The sequence below is a fragment of the Megalobrama amblycephala genome, linkage group LG11 (assembly GCF_018812025.1).
Source record: "Megalobrama amblycephala isolate DHTTF-2021 linkage group LG11, ASM1881202v1, whole genome shotgun sequence".
In the NCBI taxonomy this organism is placed as follows: Eukaryota; Metazoa; Chordata; class Actinopteri; order Cypriniformes; family Xenocyprididae; genus Megalobrama; species Megalobrama amblycephala.
Genome location: NC_063054.1, coordinates 22225511 through 22239255, shown reverse-complemented (window position 1 = coordinate 22239255; position 13745 = coordinate 22225511). Strand labels below are relative to the sequence as shown.

The 13745-nt window shown below is 35.0% G+C and overlaps 2 protein-coding genes and 1 long non-coding RNA gene across 3 annotated transcripts; 2 read left to right on the top strand and 1 right to left on the bottom strand.

Moving 5' to 3' along the window:
• The first annotated feature begins 738 nt into the window (after positions 1-738).
• Positions 739-3746, top strand: LOC125278028 (polymeric immunoglobulin receptor-like). Its single transcript, XM_048206745.1, has 6 exons — positions 739-883; positions 1624-1938; positions 2176-2493; positions 2633-2734; positions 2831-2907; positions 3405-3746. Exons 1-6 carry the CDS (start codon positions 835-837, stop codon positions 3519-3521), a joined length of 978 nt encoding a protein of 325 aa, XP_048062702.1. The 5' UTR covers positions 739-834; the 3' UTR covers positions 3522-3746.
• A 5175-nt stretch (positions 3747-8921) lies between these two features.
• LOC125278029 lies at positions 8922-10940 on the bottom strand. The gene is made up of 3 exons (XR_007187034.1): positions 10835-10940; positions 9825-9859; positions 8922-9534 (listed from the first exon to the last, which is right to left on the bottom strand). It is a non-coding gene; the product is annotated as an uncharacterized LOC125278029 (long non-coding RNA).
• Positions 10930-13745, top strand: si:dkey-15j16.3 (uncharacterized protein LOC556440 homolog). Its single transcript, XM_048206744.1, has 7 exons — positions 10930-11142; positions 11685-11999; positions 12242-12559; positions 12702-12803; positions 12952-13041; positions 13238-13302; positions 13390-13745. Exons 1-7 carry the CDS (start codon positions 11094-11096, stop codon positions 13501-13503), a joined length of 1053 nt encoding a protein of 350 aa, XP_048062701.1. The 5' UTR covers positions 10930-11093; the 3' UTR covers positions 13504-13745.

Below are 13745 nucleotides of genomic sequence, written 5' to 3'. Positions count from 1 at the left end.
CACTGTGACCTCAAACCTCACACCTACTCTGAGCTTTATTGCTATGTCTGAGGTAAACCACGCCCTCCTCATTACCCTACGGACAAAGAAATGTAAAAATACATAAATGTAAAAATAAAGAAATGAAGAAATAAATAAATGTGGAAATGAACAAATATGGAAATAAATACCTAAATAAATAATTGTGGAAATAAATAAAAATCAAAATGAATAAATGTATAAATAAATAAAAGAAAAAATAAATGTGGAAAAAAATAAATATATACATAAGGAAATAAATGTATAAATAATTATTTATTTATTGCTTCTATGAATATTTATTTATATATTTATTTATTTATCTGTGCTTTTTTACATTTCTTTATATATATATTTATGTATTTATTTTTTTTTAATTTTGGCAGACTTAATTGGCATTCCATACTTTCCAGCCTCCAAACCAAACTCACTCAATTATTTCAAGGCCAACAACGACCTGTAAATAAGCCATACAGTATAGCCTAAACATACAGCGGTCTAAATTTTTAAAACTAGATGTTTTTGATTTATGACTCATTTGATGCTTTATTTAAAGAATATTTGACCCGCACCACCAAGATAGTCCTGCTGTTTGATTATTTGAAAAGGCCATGAATAAAAAGAAATGAAAGTACACAGTCAAGTGAGTAAACTGTAAAATATTGCTTGAAAATGGGGGAAAAAATACAGAGATGTGTCATGAAACAGGAAGTTAGAGTTTCTGAAATGTAAGAGTTAACAGGAACTAAAAAAAGAAAAAAGAAAGACAAGAGTCCACACAAATAGAGACGTGCCATTAGTGAGTGAGATGCAGTCATGAAGAACCATTTATATCTTTTCCTCTTTATGATTCATTTTAGTACTGGTAAGTTAAGACTTTTCTTTTTTTAAATTTTTTTTTTATTTAGGAGGAACTGGTGTGAGATCAGTGTGAAGTGTTTGTAAAACAACTATTTAAAAAATAAAACATCTCTAAAAACAATTTTAAAAAATAAAGCATCTTTTAAGAAAATTTTAAATTACATTTCATAGTTTTTCTAAGATAGGACTGTGTCTATTCACACCTGCAGAATGTTGAATTAATTTGTCAGTTGCAGAGCTATTCAAACAAAAATGGTCTTTGAATTCCTAAAAGATGAAACAGATATTTTGGTTGTTTTATAATAAATCAGGAAGGCAGCTTCTTCTTCTTTTTCTTTTTGAAATTGTGAAGTAGTGAATACAGTACTAAAAATTGTTTATTTGTGCATACAAATGAAAAATAAATAAATAAATAAATAAAAATGAATGTGATGAGATTTGAGCGACTTTGTCTTTCTATGTTCATTAAAAGTTCCTGAAGGCCCTCACAAAATTTTCATAATCGTGTTAATTTAAATAAACATAATTTACATTGCATTAAACTACAAGTTTAATGAAGATGAAATTGTTGATATTAAAATGCCATATACGTCCAGTTCCTTCGAAGAACAGAATTAGAGATCTATAAGCACAATAAAGTACTCATTAACAGAAACCTGAAGGATCTTCTCAGCTTTTTTCCTGACTATTATATATTCCAGTAAAGCCCATTTGAAAGCGTTTAACAAGCTCTCTTGTTTTCAGGCTGTATTCTTTCAGATAAGAAGCAGTCAACAGTAATAACAGGATACACAGGTGGTTCAGTGGTGCTGCCCTGCTCCTGCGCTGATCCTCAGTCTACAGCCAAGACATTCACATGGCAGTTTCAACGCAGTGTAAAACAATGGATTGAAGTATTTGAGGATGAGAAGTACAGAGGAAGACTTGTGCTGTTTAATGAAAGTTCTCCGAAAAATCTGTCTCTTCTCATTTCTGACCTCAGAATAGAAGATCAAGGATACTATAAGTGTATGACTGAACGGCACTCTATTACTATATCCATTGAGTTAACAGTAAAGGGTAAGTGAATGCTTCTTCTAGAAAGCTAACAAGATGTCTTGTTAGACATGATTGACAGCTCAGGAATGAGATTCAATTTTTTTGTTTTTGTTTGTTTGTCAGAATTATTATTCAGAGAATGAAAAAATAATAAATTTGGAGAACCAGTGATAGAGTTTAAATTCATTGAGTTTTACTTATGTGCTTACTACAATGCGAGTCATTCATGTTTTTTTTTTTTTTTTTAAACATTTTTAGGCTGTAATTTGGTTCAGAACACAAAGTCAACGGATGAGGTGACTGGATATGCAGGAGAGTCTGTGGTTCTGCCCTGCTCCTGCGCTGAACTACTGGCTAAACCTGAACAGATACAATGGATGTATCTGATAAAGGAAACTTACTGGGAAATTTACCCAAATGAAAAGACTGAGAGCCACAAGAAAAGAGTCAAACTGTTAAATCAAACAACTTCAGGAAATCTCTCTCTACACATATCAGCACTGACTGCAGAGCACGCAGGAGTCTATTATTGTTCTGTCTCGTCTCAACAAGTCACCTACACACTTCATGTTGAAGGTAGTTTTGTTCTGTGTTGATGCTGTTAATTTGATTTTGTTTATGAAGAATCTACATATTTAAAAGAATGAGGTAAAACTTGTAGGATGAACTGTTTGCATTGTTATATTAACATTGACAGTTATTCTCCTCTGAACAGAGAAACCACACATCTATACACCCATCAGTTTATCAATACATCAACCTTCACACCAAACACAAGAATCTACACCACCTCGACCACCACACCACACACCTCAATGTAAGTCATAGGCTTGGTTTGCTTTTCATTAACAATGATGATTAGAATAATGTATTTTTTCCCATGAACATATGAACTGTGTATGTTTCTCCACAGATATTTTCATTCTAGTGGCAGTGTTTCCATTAGCGCTTATCCTGCCATTTCTGGCGTTATCTTCTGGATATTCAAAGGTACATAAACACACACTTTCTACAGTATATTGTAAATGACCTCCTAATGAGCCCTAAAATTCTGGTTTAAACACCACTGTTTTTTTTTTTTGTTCCTGATTTAGTTAAAAAAAAAAAAAAATGTTTTATTAATTGTGTAAATAAATGTTGAAGAAAATATTTATAAATACAAGCATCTTCAAAATATGATATATTGTTATGTTAATTTTTTTTTTTTATTGACATCTGGATAAGCTGGTTTTATTATTTTGAACTCTTTTTGTTTTTGAAAAAGCACCTCTAAACTTTTGAGTGCCAGAATTTACTGTTATATGAAGATATAAGAAGTTTTAAGCTGAAGTCTGATATTTAAATGTTTCATAACTTGCTGGCAGAGAATATTTATGGAAGCTTGTTTCCACCGAATGAAAAATAAAAAGGTAGTTGATACTGGTGCAAGTGTGTGCATGTAAATTTAGGTATGAACACAATCGTTTTCTCGTTTTCTCTCTCTTCAGGATGAAGAGGCGAGTTCTGCTGTAGTCTATGTTGAAACGGCTTCCACACCTGATCACACACTGAATGTCCCAGTACAGCTCACTGAGTATGTCAACACCAATGCTAAACTGACTTAAAATGACAGTATTGCCCCACACACAAAACAACCCCCACCCAAACCATTTTTTTTTTTAATCCTCACAGCATTTTGAGGATATACATGTACATAAAGTCACCTGATTAAAAGTAGAAACTACTGAAACATGACAAAAATTCTTGTCTGTAACTGTTTGTAGAATAATGAATCTAATAAGCATTTTTCAGTTATGTATTGAAACCTGCTATTAAAAGGACTTTTCAAAGAGTGTCTTTGTGTATGTTTTCATCAAACCATGAGGTTGGTTTTGTTGTACATAAAAATATACTTGTTTTGACAGAGAAAAATCATCCTCTTGGAATTATAAGGTTCTATCTGCGTTCTGAGCAGTTTGACATATTGAGCTTCAAAGTTTCATTCCATATAGCAAAAACTATATGGGGAACAAGTTTCTTTCAAACATGAAAATGACAGAGACCCTAAATGTATTCTAAATATACAATATCAAAATCCTCTCAGATTTGTAAATGGGGATTTTTGGAATGGGTCAAATGCAGACAGAACCTTATAATTCTAAAAAAACAAAACAAAAAAAACCACTTTTCGCTTGGAATGATAAGGTTCTATATGGCAAAAAAATAATTGAAGCAATAATTTTCAAGAAACACAAACAGTTTGCTTATAATTTGTTTTAAAACATAAAATTAGTTTTGTAACAATGTGTTGACATGAGAAAGTTAAATGTAATGCTTTTTATGACATTTATTTCATATTTTAAATGAATATTTTTTTCTTGTTCAAGTTAACCAAAGGCAGTGCTAAATATTTTGTCCAGTGCAGATGTTAAATTTGAATATGATGGGTAATTTAACACATTATTGCATGAACTGTTTAAGTTTAAGTTTCCTTTTGTTTAAACAGAAAGCAGCTACTACATCTGAGCAGGACTTTATTCCACAGAAAGTGAGACATGTACAATGGCTTTCTCTCTAGACATCAGTATGGCTGAACTAACATGCTAACGTTATTGTTGTAAGTAAGACCCCATCAATTAAAATGTTGACTATTTGACCTTTAAGGCTTAATATTGTAAAATTTAAGACATTTTAAGACTAAAAAACTGCAAGAAAACAGACAATGCTTCAGCAAAGGCGTTTAACGTCTCACTGAAACACTGAAAAATGTTTCACTAACTATATATAATTAAAAATATTTCACATTTAAAATATTTAAATTCAACTATGGAACAACACAGTTTTTACCAACAATGTAAAATTTAACATTTCATCTCACTTAATCTAGTATACACTTTAATCCAGTATGCCATAGTGTAGAGCTTTAGCTCTAGAGCTCAGTACAAGTACACGGGATGGATAAGGTTAAAAAATAACCTAATATATTTATAACGTTCTTTCGTATGACAATGACGTGACTGGAATAAAGCAAATAGGCTACAAAACCCAGACCTATCCTCTTAATAGCGCTGCTGGCTAGCGTGGTGTCTAACTGAAAATAACTCCTTAGCAACAGATACAGCAAAACACACAAAAAGAGATTTCAACATCCATCAAGAGAAACCTCAGGCTGCTGATTTCCACACTCTGCTTGCCTCGTTTGATCTCAAAGCGAGTGTCTACTTCAGCTACCCACAAATCAGGTCGCCAATTGGACCTCATTTACACACGCTGTTGCTCCACCAACAATACACTGGTTACTCCACTACACAGCTCAGACCATTTCCTCATCACTTTTAATCTCAACCTGACCCCTAACTCTACACACACTCCACCACGTTACTTTTTGGCGAAACCCACGCTCGCTCTCACCATCCCACCTATCCTCTTTGGTCTCATCCACACTTCCTCCCCCTAATCACTTCTCATCACTTGACATTAACAATGCTACTGACACTCTTTGCACCACTCTAACATCTTGCTTAGATGACTTCTGCCCGCTTTCATCCAGACCAGCCAGCGCCACCCCCTCTGCCCCCTGGCTCTCTGATGCTCTCCGTGAGCATCGATCTAGAATCAGGGCTGCAGAAAGGAAGTGGCGCAAATCTAAAGATACTACTGATCTAAGCTTCTATCAGTCACTCCTTTTTTCTTTCTCTACAAATGTCTCCAATGCTAAAACCACATACTATCGCAATAAAATTAACAATTCTACTGATTCCCGCACACTTTTCAAAACCTTCTCTTCTCTTCTTTGCCCTCCTCCCCTCCCTCCTCCATCAGCTCTCACAGCTCATGACTTTGCCACATTTTTCACACATAAAATGACAACCATCAGCGGCCAATTCTCCACACCACACACTGACAATAACATCTTAACGGAAAACATACAAATTATCCCCTCCTTCTCCATGCTCTCTGAGGCAAATGTTTCCAAACTCATCCTTTGCAATCACCCTACAACCTGTCCACTAGACCCTATCTCCACTCATCGTCTTCAGGCCATCTCCTCCTCAATTGTACCTGCACTCACTCATCAATTCTTCTCTTCACACTGGTACATTTCCCACAGCTTTTAAACAGGCTAGGATTACCCCATTGCTTAAAAAACCCACTCTGAATCCAGCACTCTTAGAAAACTATAGACCGGTATCCCTTCTTCCTTTCATTGTAAAGACACTTGAGAGAGTTGTGTTCAACCAACTATCTACTTATCTCACACAGAACAACCTCCTTGACAACCACCAGTCTGGCTTCAAGAGTGGCCACTCAAATGAGACTTGCTCTCAGTCACTGAAGAGCAACTTCAAAATCATCAGTACTCATCTTGCTGGATCTGTCTGCTGCTTTTGACACAGTTAACCACCAGATCCTTCTGTCAACACTCATGTCGAAGGGCATCTCAGGAACCGCACTCCAGTGGTTTAAGTCTTACCTCTCAGGTATAATCCTTCAGGGTATCTTGGAGAGGTGAGGTGTCCAAACCACATCATCTTGCTACTGGGATACCTCAGGGCTCCTTGCTTGGACCACTTCTCCTCTCCATTTACATGTCATCACTAGGTTCTGTCATTCAGGAACATGGTTTCCGACGGTTGCAGCCATTTCTGCTTGGATGAAGGACCAAAACCTTTAACTCAACCTTGCAAAAACGGAACTGCTTATGGTCGGCACCAACCCAACACTTCATCATAACCTTTCAATTCAACTGGACAAAAAGGACAGCCAGGAACCTTGGAGTGGTGATGGATGATTGTTTAAGCTTCACTGATCATATTGCTACGACGGCCCGGTCCTGCAGATTTGCCTTGTACAACATCAGGAAGATTAGATCCTTCCTATCAGAGCATTCCACACAAATTCTTGTCCAAGCTCTTGTTCTATCCAGACTGAACTATTGTAACGCTCTCTTGGCTGGCCTTCCAGCATGCACTGTCAAGCCTCTACAACTGATCCAGAATGCTGCCGCAAGACTGGTCTTTAACGAACCGAAGAGAGTGCATGTCACACCTCTCTTCATTAGTTTGCATTGGCTGCCAATAGCTGCTCGTATCCAATTGAAGGCTCTGATGTTTGCCTACAGAACAACCACTGGCTCTGCACCACTATACCTAAACTCACTACTTCAGACTTATGCGCCCTCCAGAAGCTTGCGTTCTGCAAGTGAACGCCACCTTGTGGTGCCATCCCAAAGGGGCACAAAATCACTCTCATGGATCTTCTCTGGGTCTGTTCCTGGCTGGTGGAATGACCTACCACGCTCTATCCGAGCAGCTGAGACCTTAGCCATTTTCAAAAAACTGCTAAAGACGTATCTTTTTTGTCAGCACTTGACCCAGTAATAGTAGCACTTATTTTTTATTTCTTTCTTTTCTTTGAGTTCTACTTTTTCCATCTATTTGTGTATTTAAAAAAAAAAAAATCCTTGCTACGAGCACTTTACTGATTAAACTGTGACTTGACACAGCACTTACATAATGTTGTACTCATGTTGATTTGATTGCTTCTACTACTCTCATTTGTAAGTCGCTTTGGAGAAAAGCATCTGCTATATGACTAAATGTAAATGTAATGATTTGGATTCTAAAGTGAACAGCATGATAACTCCCTATAATGACTGAAATCATTGTAAGATTTCTTAAGGTTTGGATGATACCATGATCTTCACTTTAGAATTGATTATAAATTATACATTATTCTAATTAATTATGAACTTGTATATTTATTCATGATTATAAATGATGGAACAGTATTCTAAAGTGTTACCAACTAATTGTAATAAGAGGAATTATAACGGGGTGATGCAACTTTATTGTGTGGGCATGTGTGTGACTGATATTAATAGATGTGTTTTAAGGAAGCAACTGAGTGTATTTGTGTATGTGAAGGTGTTTATGGTTTCATGTGCAAAATGACTGCTGCAGATGAGATACACAAGAGCTACTGATCATTTGCTCTTCTTCTGTTTTCTTGTGCATGTAGCTTCACTCAGGCTTTTTACATAAAAATTACACATTGCATAGATGTTCTCATAACAAAACAGAGTATAATGAATAAACAACAGGGCAAGACAGAAGTATTTTCATGAGTTCCAGGAGAAATAATTGTGGTCATCTGTGTGTCCTCGATAAGTGAGCATCTGTGTCATCTTCAGAGCTTCTACATGTTTCTTCTGAAGGTTTGGGGCTTGTTTCAGTTCTGTTCTTTCCTAGGTATTTATTTATTTTTAATTTTTGGCAGACCAAGTCTGTGGCAATTAAAATTAAATAAATACATAAATAAATATACAAAGAAATTTAAAAAAGCAAAAATAAATGAATAAATATATCAATAAATATAAATAAAAAAAGCAAAAAAAAATTATTTATTTATTTATTAAAATGTTTACTTATTTTTTCTTTTAATTATTTATACATTTATTCATTTTGATTTTTATTTATTTCCACATTTATTTATTTATTTATTTCTATATTTGTTTATTTCCACATTTGTTCATTTCTACATTTCTTTACTTTTACATTTATGTATTTTTACATTTCTTTGTCCGTAGGGTAATGAGGAGGGCGTGGTTTACCTCAGACATAGCAATCGAGCTCAGAGTAGGCGAGTGTGAAGCGTTGAGGCCACAGTGACGCCTTGTGGTGTGACTGAAATACAAGAAGTGTAGCTTAGGGCTGGGCGATATATCGCATGCGATTCTCACGCGCATTTCGTCAGTAAAGCCGGTTCCCTGATTACCGGTAAATCTCCATCACCTGCTTTCAAATGAAGCGCCATTTAACAGACAGAGCCGTAGTTCACTGATAAGCCACGCAAATATCGCGTTCATTATCGAAGGCGATTCATCTGCGATATGAACGTGATATTGCGTGGCTTATCAGTGAACTACGGCTCTGTCTATTAAATGGCGCTCCATTTGAAAGCAGGTGATGGAGATTTACCGGTAATCAGGGAACCGGCTTTACTGACGAAATGCGCGTGAGAATCGCATGCGATATATCGCCCAGCCCTATTATTGATACTGGGTGGTAGTGTTCTGGTCTGTGTATCCCTGCGACTGCTAAATTATTGTCATGGTTAATGCGCCTCAAAAAAAAAAAAAAAGAAAAAAAGAAAAGTTGATTGAATATTTACAGGTTTGCATCTCGTTATTCTTTTCAGAATATCAATAAATAGAACCTATGAATTATTAGTGTCATTGGTGTGTGTGTGTGTGTGTTTCACTAGCTCCGTTTCCATTTTATTTATCTAATTCTGGATATTTCCAGTTGATAAAATAAGACTTGATTTTCCTGCTAAGACAAGAACTGGGATCAAGCACCCTGCAATAAAGCTATAAAACTCATCTGGAGAGAAGATCTAAAAGATCTACACCGCCTTGCCCAAACTCTCCTCACTTATCTATGCAACCCCAATCCCTGCCCTAAAACCCTGCCTTAAATTAAATACATTTATTATGTAAGGTGAAAAGCCTTGTTCAGTGCTTGGACACATAGTGTAGTTGTGCTTTGGGTGATCCAAGACAGTTGCAGCTCAAGGTCCTTTCTGATGCCGTCCCCTCCACTCTCTTCACTTGTCCACTGTCATTACTGCTGTGTACTGTATGTTAAAAACAAACAAACATCAAAATATATTATCATTTAATACTTACACTTTACAGTTCATTCAATTGCATCTACCAATGAAGGTTTATATTGTTTCCCCTGGGGGCTTCATATATTACTAATTATATGGAGAAACATTACACAACAGAATCCTATCTATACTTTGTATTAAGTAAATCAATTAAAATCAACCTAAGTACATTTATATTCAATTAAGTACTCGAAAATCACAAAGTGTTAATAAATCAACTAGAAGTGACAGTGATATAAACAACAATCTCTTACCAAATTGCCAGTAATCAGCCAGATGTTTGGTGAATCTACAAAAAGGAAAGAAATGGTTCACTGAAAAGTCCTTAAAATCAGGAATTTAATTTTTACGGAAGCGGAAGTCATCATAGTTTGGTAAAAGTCTATGGCGGTGAAAGAGGAAATAAATTAAATATGTTTTTTGTGTTTACATTTTCTCAAATAGCAAAAGAAAAACTAAACAACAGTGTTTTTACAACTTTCAAAAAGATGAAAAAATAGAGAGAGATTGATAACCGATTTACCGCCACTCCCATAGCTGCTACAGGAAATCGTATTGGCTATAAGTGAAATGCACCAGAAAGTCTCAACAAAGGTGGATCTTTAATTTCTTTATAATGTAAATGTATGTTTCAGAATGGGGCATCTGTATAATTTTTACATATAAATAACCTAGTCTGTCTAACTACATCACTATACAGACATTAAAGGTAAAATCATTCTGATGTTCTTTTTATCTAAATAAAACAACATATTATATGACTCTTAAAGGGTTAGTTCACCCAAAAATGAAATTTCTGTTATTAATTACTCATCCTCATGTTGTTCCAAACCCGTAAGACCATAGTTCATCTTCAGAACACAAATTAAAATATTTTTGATGAAATCTGAGAGCTGTAAGAAATGTAGAAATGTGGAAATGAACAAATATGGAAATAAATAAATGTATAAATAAATAAAATAAAAAATAAATAAATGTGGAAAAAATAAATATATAGGCTACTATAACGATTTGCAGGGGACCAAGGAAGCAGCCAGAGAAGAGCATCCACATGCAGTATATAATTTATTCCAGTATTCCATAAAATGGACAAACACAGGAAGCAGCAAACAGGAGGGAAACACCAGGAGAACAAGAACACAGGAATACATTCAACTACTGACAAACACAAGTGAGACACAAGCATGACTACTTATACACAGGAACTAACAAGCTTAAAGGGTTAGTTCACCCAAAAATGAAAAATATGTCATTAATGACTCACCCCTTTATTTAAAGAATATTTGACCCCACACCACTAAGATAGTCCTGCTGTTTGCTTATTTGAATAAGAAAAGAAATAGAAGAACACAGTCAAGTGAATAAACTTCACAAATATTGCTTGAAAATGGGGAAAAAAATACAGATGTGTCATGAAACAGGAAGTTCTGAAATGTAAGAGTTAACAGGAACTTTAAAAAAGAAAAAAGAAAGACAGAGTCGACACAAAATAGAGTCGTGCCATTAGTGAGTGAGATGCAGTCATGAAGGACCATTTATATCTTTTCCTCTTTATGATTCATATTAGTACTGGTAAGTTAAGACTTTTCTTTTTTCTTTTTTAATGTAGGAGGAACTGGTGTGAGATCAGTGTGAAGTGGTTGTAGTTATTTAAAACATCAATTTAAAAATGAAAACAGCTGTAAAAACAATTATAAAAAAATAAAGCATCTTTTAAGAAAATTGAAAATTGTATTTCATAGTTTAGATAGGAATGTGTCATTTTGCTTGTTTTATAATAAATCAGGAAGGCAGCTCAAACTGACAATCAACATTGTCTTTCTATGTTCATTAAAAGTTCCTAAGGTTTGAATGAAGGCCCTCACAAAATTTTCAAAAGCATGAAAATTTAATTTAGATTGCATTAAACTACAAGTTTCTGATAGAAAATCCTTAAGAGATGAAGTTGTTGATATTTAAATGCCATATGTCCATAAGAACAGAATTAGAGATCTATAAGCACAATAAAGTACTCATTAACAGAAACCTGAAGGATCTTCTCAGCTTTTTTCCTGACTATTATATATTCCAGTAAAGCCCATTTGAAAGCGTTTAACAAGCTCTCTTGTTTTCAGGCTGTATTCTTTCAGATAAGAAGCAGTCAACAGTAATAACAGGATACACAGGTGGTTCAGTGGTGCTGCCCTGCTCCTGTGATGATCCTCAGTCTACAGCCAAGACATTCACATGGCAGTTTCAACGCAGTGTAAAACAATGGATTGAAGTATTTGAGGATGAGAAGTACAGAGGAAGACTTGTGCTGTTTAATGAAAGTTCTCCGAAAAATCTGTCTCTTCTCATTTCTGACCTCAGAATGGAAGATCAAGGATACTATAAGTGTATGACTGAACGGCACTCTATTACTATATCCATTGAGTTAACAGTTAAGGGTAAGTGAATGCTTCTTCTAGAAATATGAATAGCTCTTGTTAGACATGATTGATAGCTCAGGAATAGACATTCAATTTATTATTTTTTTTTTTTTACAAAATTATTATTCAGAGAATGAAAAGAAAGAAAAAAACTAATAAATGTGGAGAACCAGTGACAGAGTTTAAATTCATTGAGTTTTACTTATGTGCTTACTACAATGTGGGTCATTCATGGCTTTTTTTTTGTAAAAAATGTTTAGGCTGTAATTTGGTTCAGAACACAAAGTCAACGGATGATGTGACTGGATATGCAGGAGAGTCTGTGGTTCTGCCCTGCTCCTGCGCTGAACTACTGGCTAAACCTGAACAGATACAATGGATGTATTTGATAAAGGAAATTTACTGGGAAATTTACCCAAATGAAAAGATTGACAGCCACAAAAACAGAGTCAAACTGTTAAATCAAACAACTTCAGGAAATCTCTCTCTACACATATCAGCACTGACTGCAGAGCACACAGGAGTCTATTATTGTTCTGTCTCGTCTCAACAAGTCACCTACACACTTCATGTTGAAGGTAGTTTTGTTCTGTGTTGATGCTGTTAATTTGATTTTGTTTATGAAGAATATACATATTTAAAAGAATGAGGTAAAACTTGTAGGACGACATGTTGTTTGCATTGTTATATTATCATTGACAGTTATTCTACTCTGAGCAGAGAAACCACACATCTATACACCCGTCAGTTTATCAACACATCAACCTTCACACCAAACACAAGAATCTACACCACCTCGACCACCAAACCACACACCTCAATGTAAGTCATAGGCTTGGTTTGCTTTTCATTATATAAAAATGATTAAAAAATGTGTTTTCTAATTATCTTTCAAGAGTTTATTTTTAGCTTTTTTTATTGTGTAATATTTGTACTGCATTTAAAAAACGCATTTGTCATGTCCTTTCAGTTTTCTCCACAAATGTTTTCATTCTGTTGGGGGTGATTCTCTCTGTTCTGTTACTGATATTACTGGCATTTATCTACTGGAGATGCAGAGGTACATGAACACGCATAATCACACATTTTATACAGATATACTCATAAATGACAACCTAATGGAGCTGTACTCTCAAAACACTATAGAATAATTGGTACAAAACCAACAAATACTGAAAACCAACATATTTAGACTGATGTCTCTGATGTTTAAAATTGACATTAAAACATTCAGGCTAAGATGTTTTATGTTGTAGGAGGAGGAAATGTGAAAAAGGTGACCAGTAATGAAGAAGAACTAAAAGGAGAACAAGACAATCCGGTCAGTACAAACTCACTATTGCACAATGGTTACGTAACTTATTGAATTCTGTGTCAGCCATCATCACTTCTTTTACTCTCTCTACAGGATGATGTGACGTATTCATCTGTAGTCCATGTTAAAACAGCATCCACACCAGCTCACACAGAGAGTAACCCATCAGAGCACACTGAGTACGCACCAATCAAAATTAAACGCTGAACGTCAACAAAGAATAGAGCCATTTTAATGGTGAGCATTTTAAAGAGATTGAAACAACCATGTACATTTTATTAGTGAGGGTTTTGTGTAACCTCAGTATGAGAAAACCTGTTCATTGTTTGGAAGACCTTTAAGTTCATTCAGAATGATTGTATTTTAAAGCAGGACTAGAGAATGAAGGAGCTGCCTGATTCTAGTTTCAGACAGCTGAGCGCTAATAGAGAAATAAAGAATGAATCAGA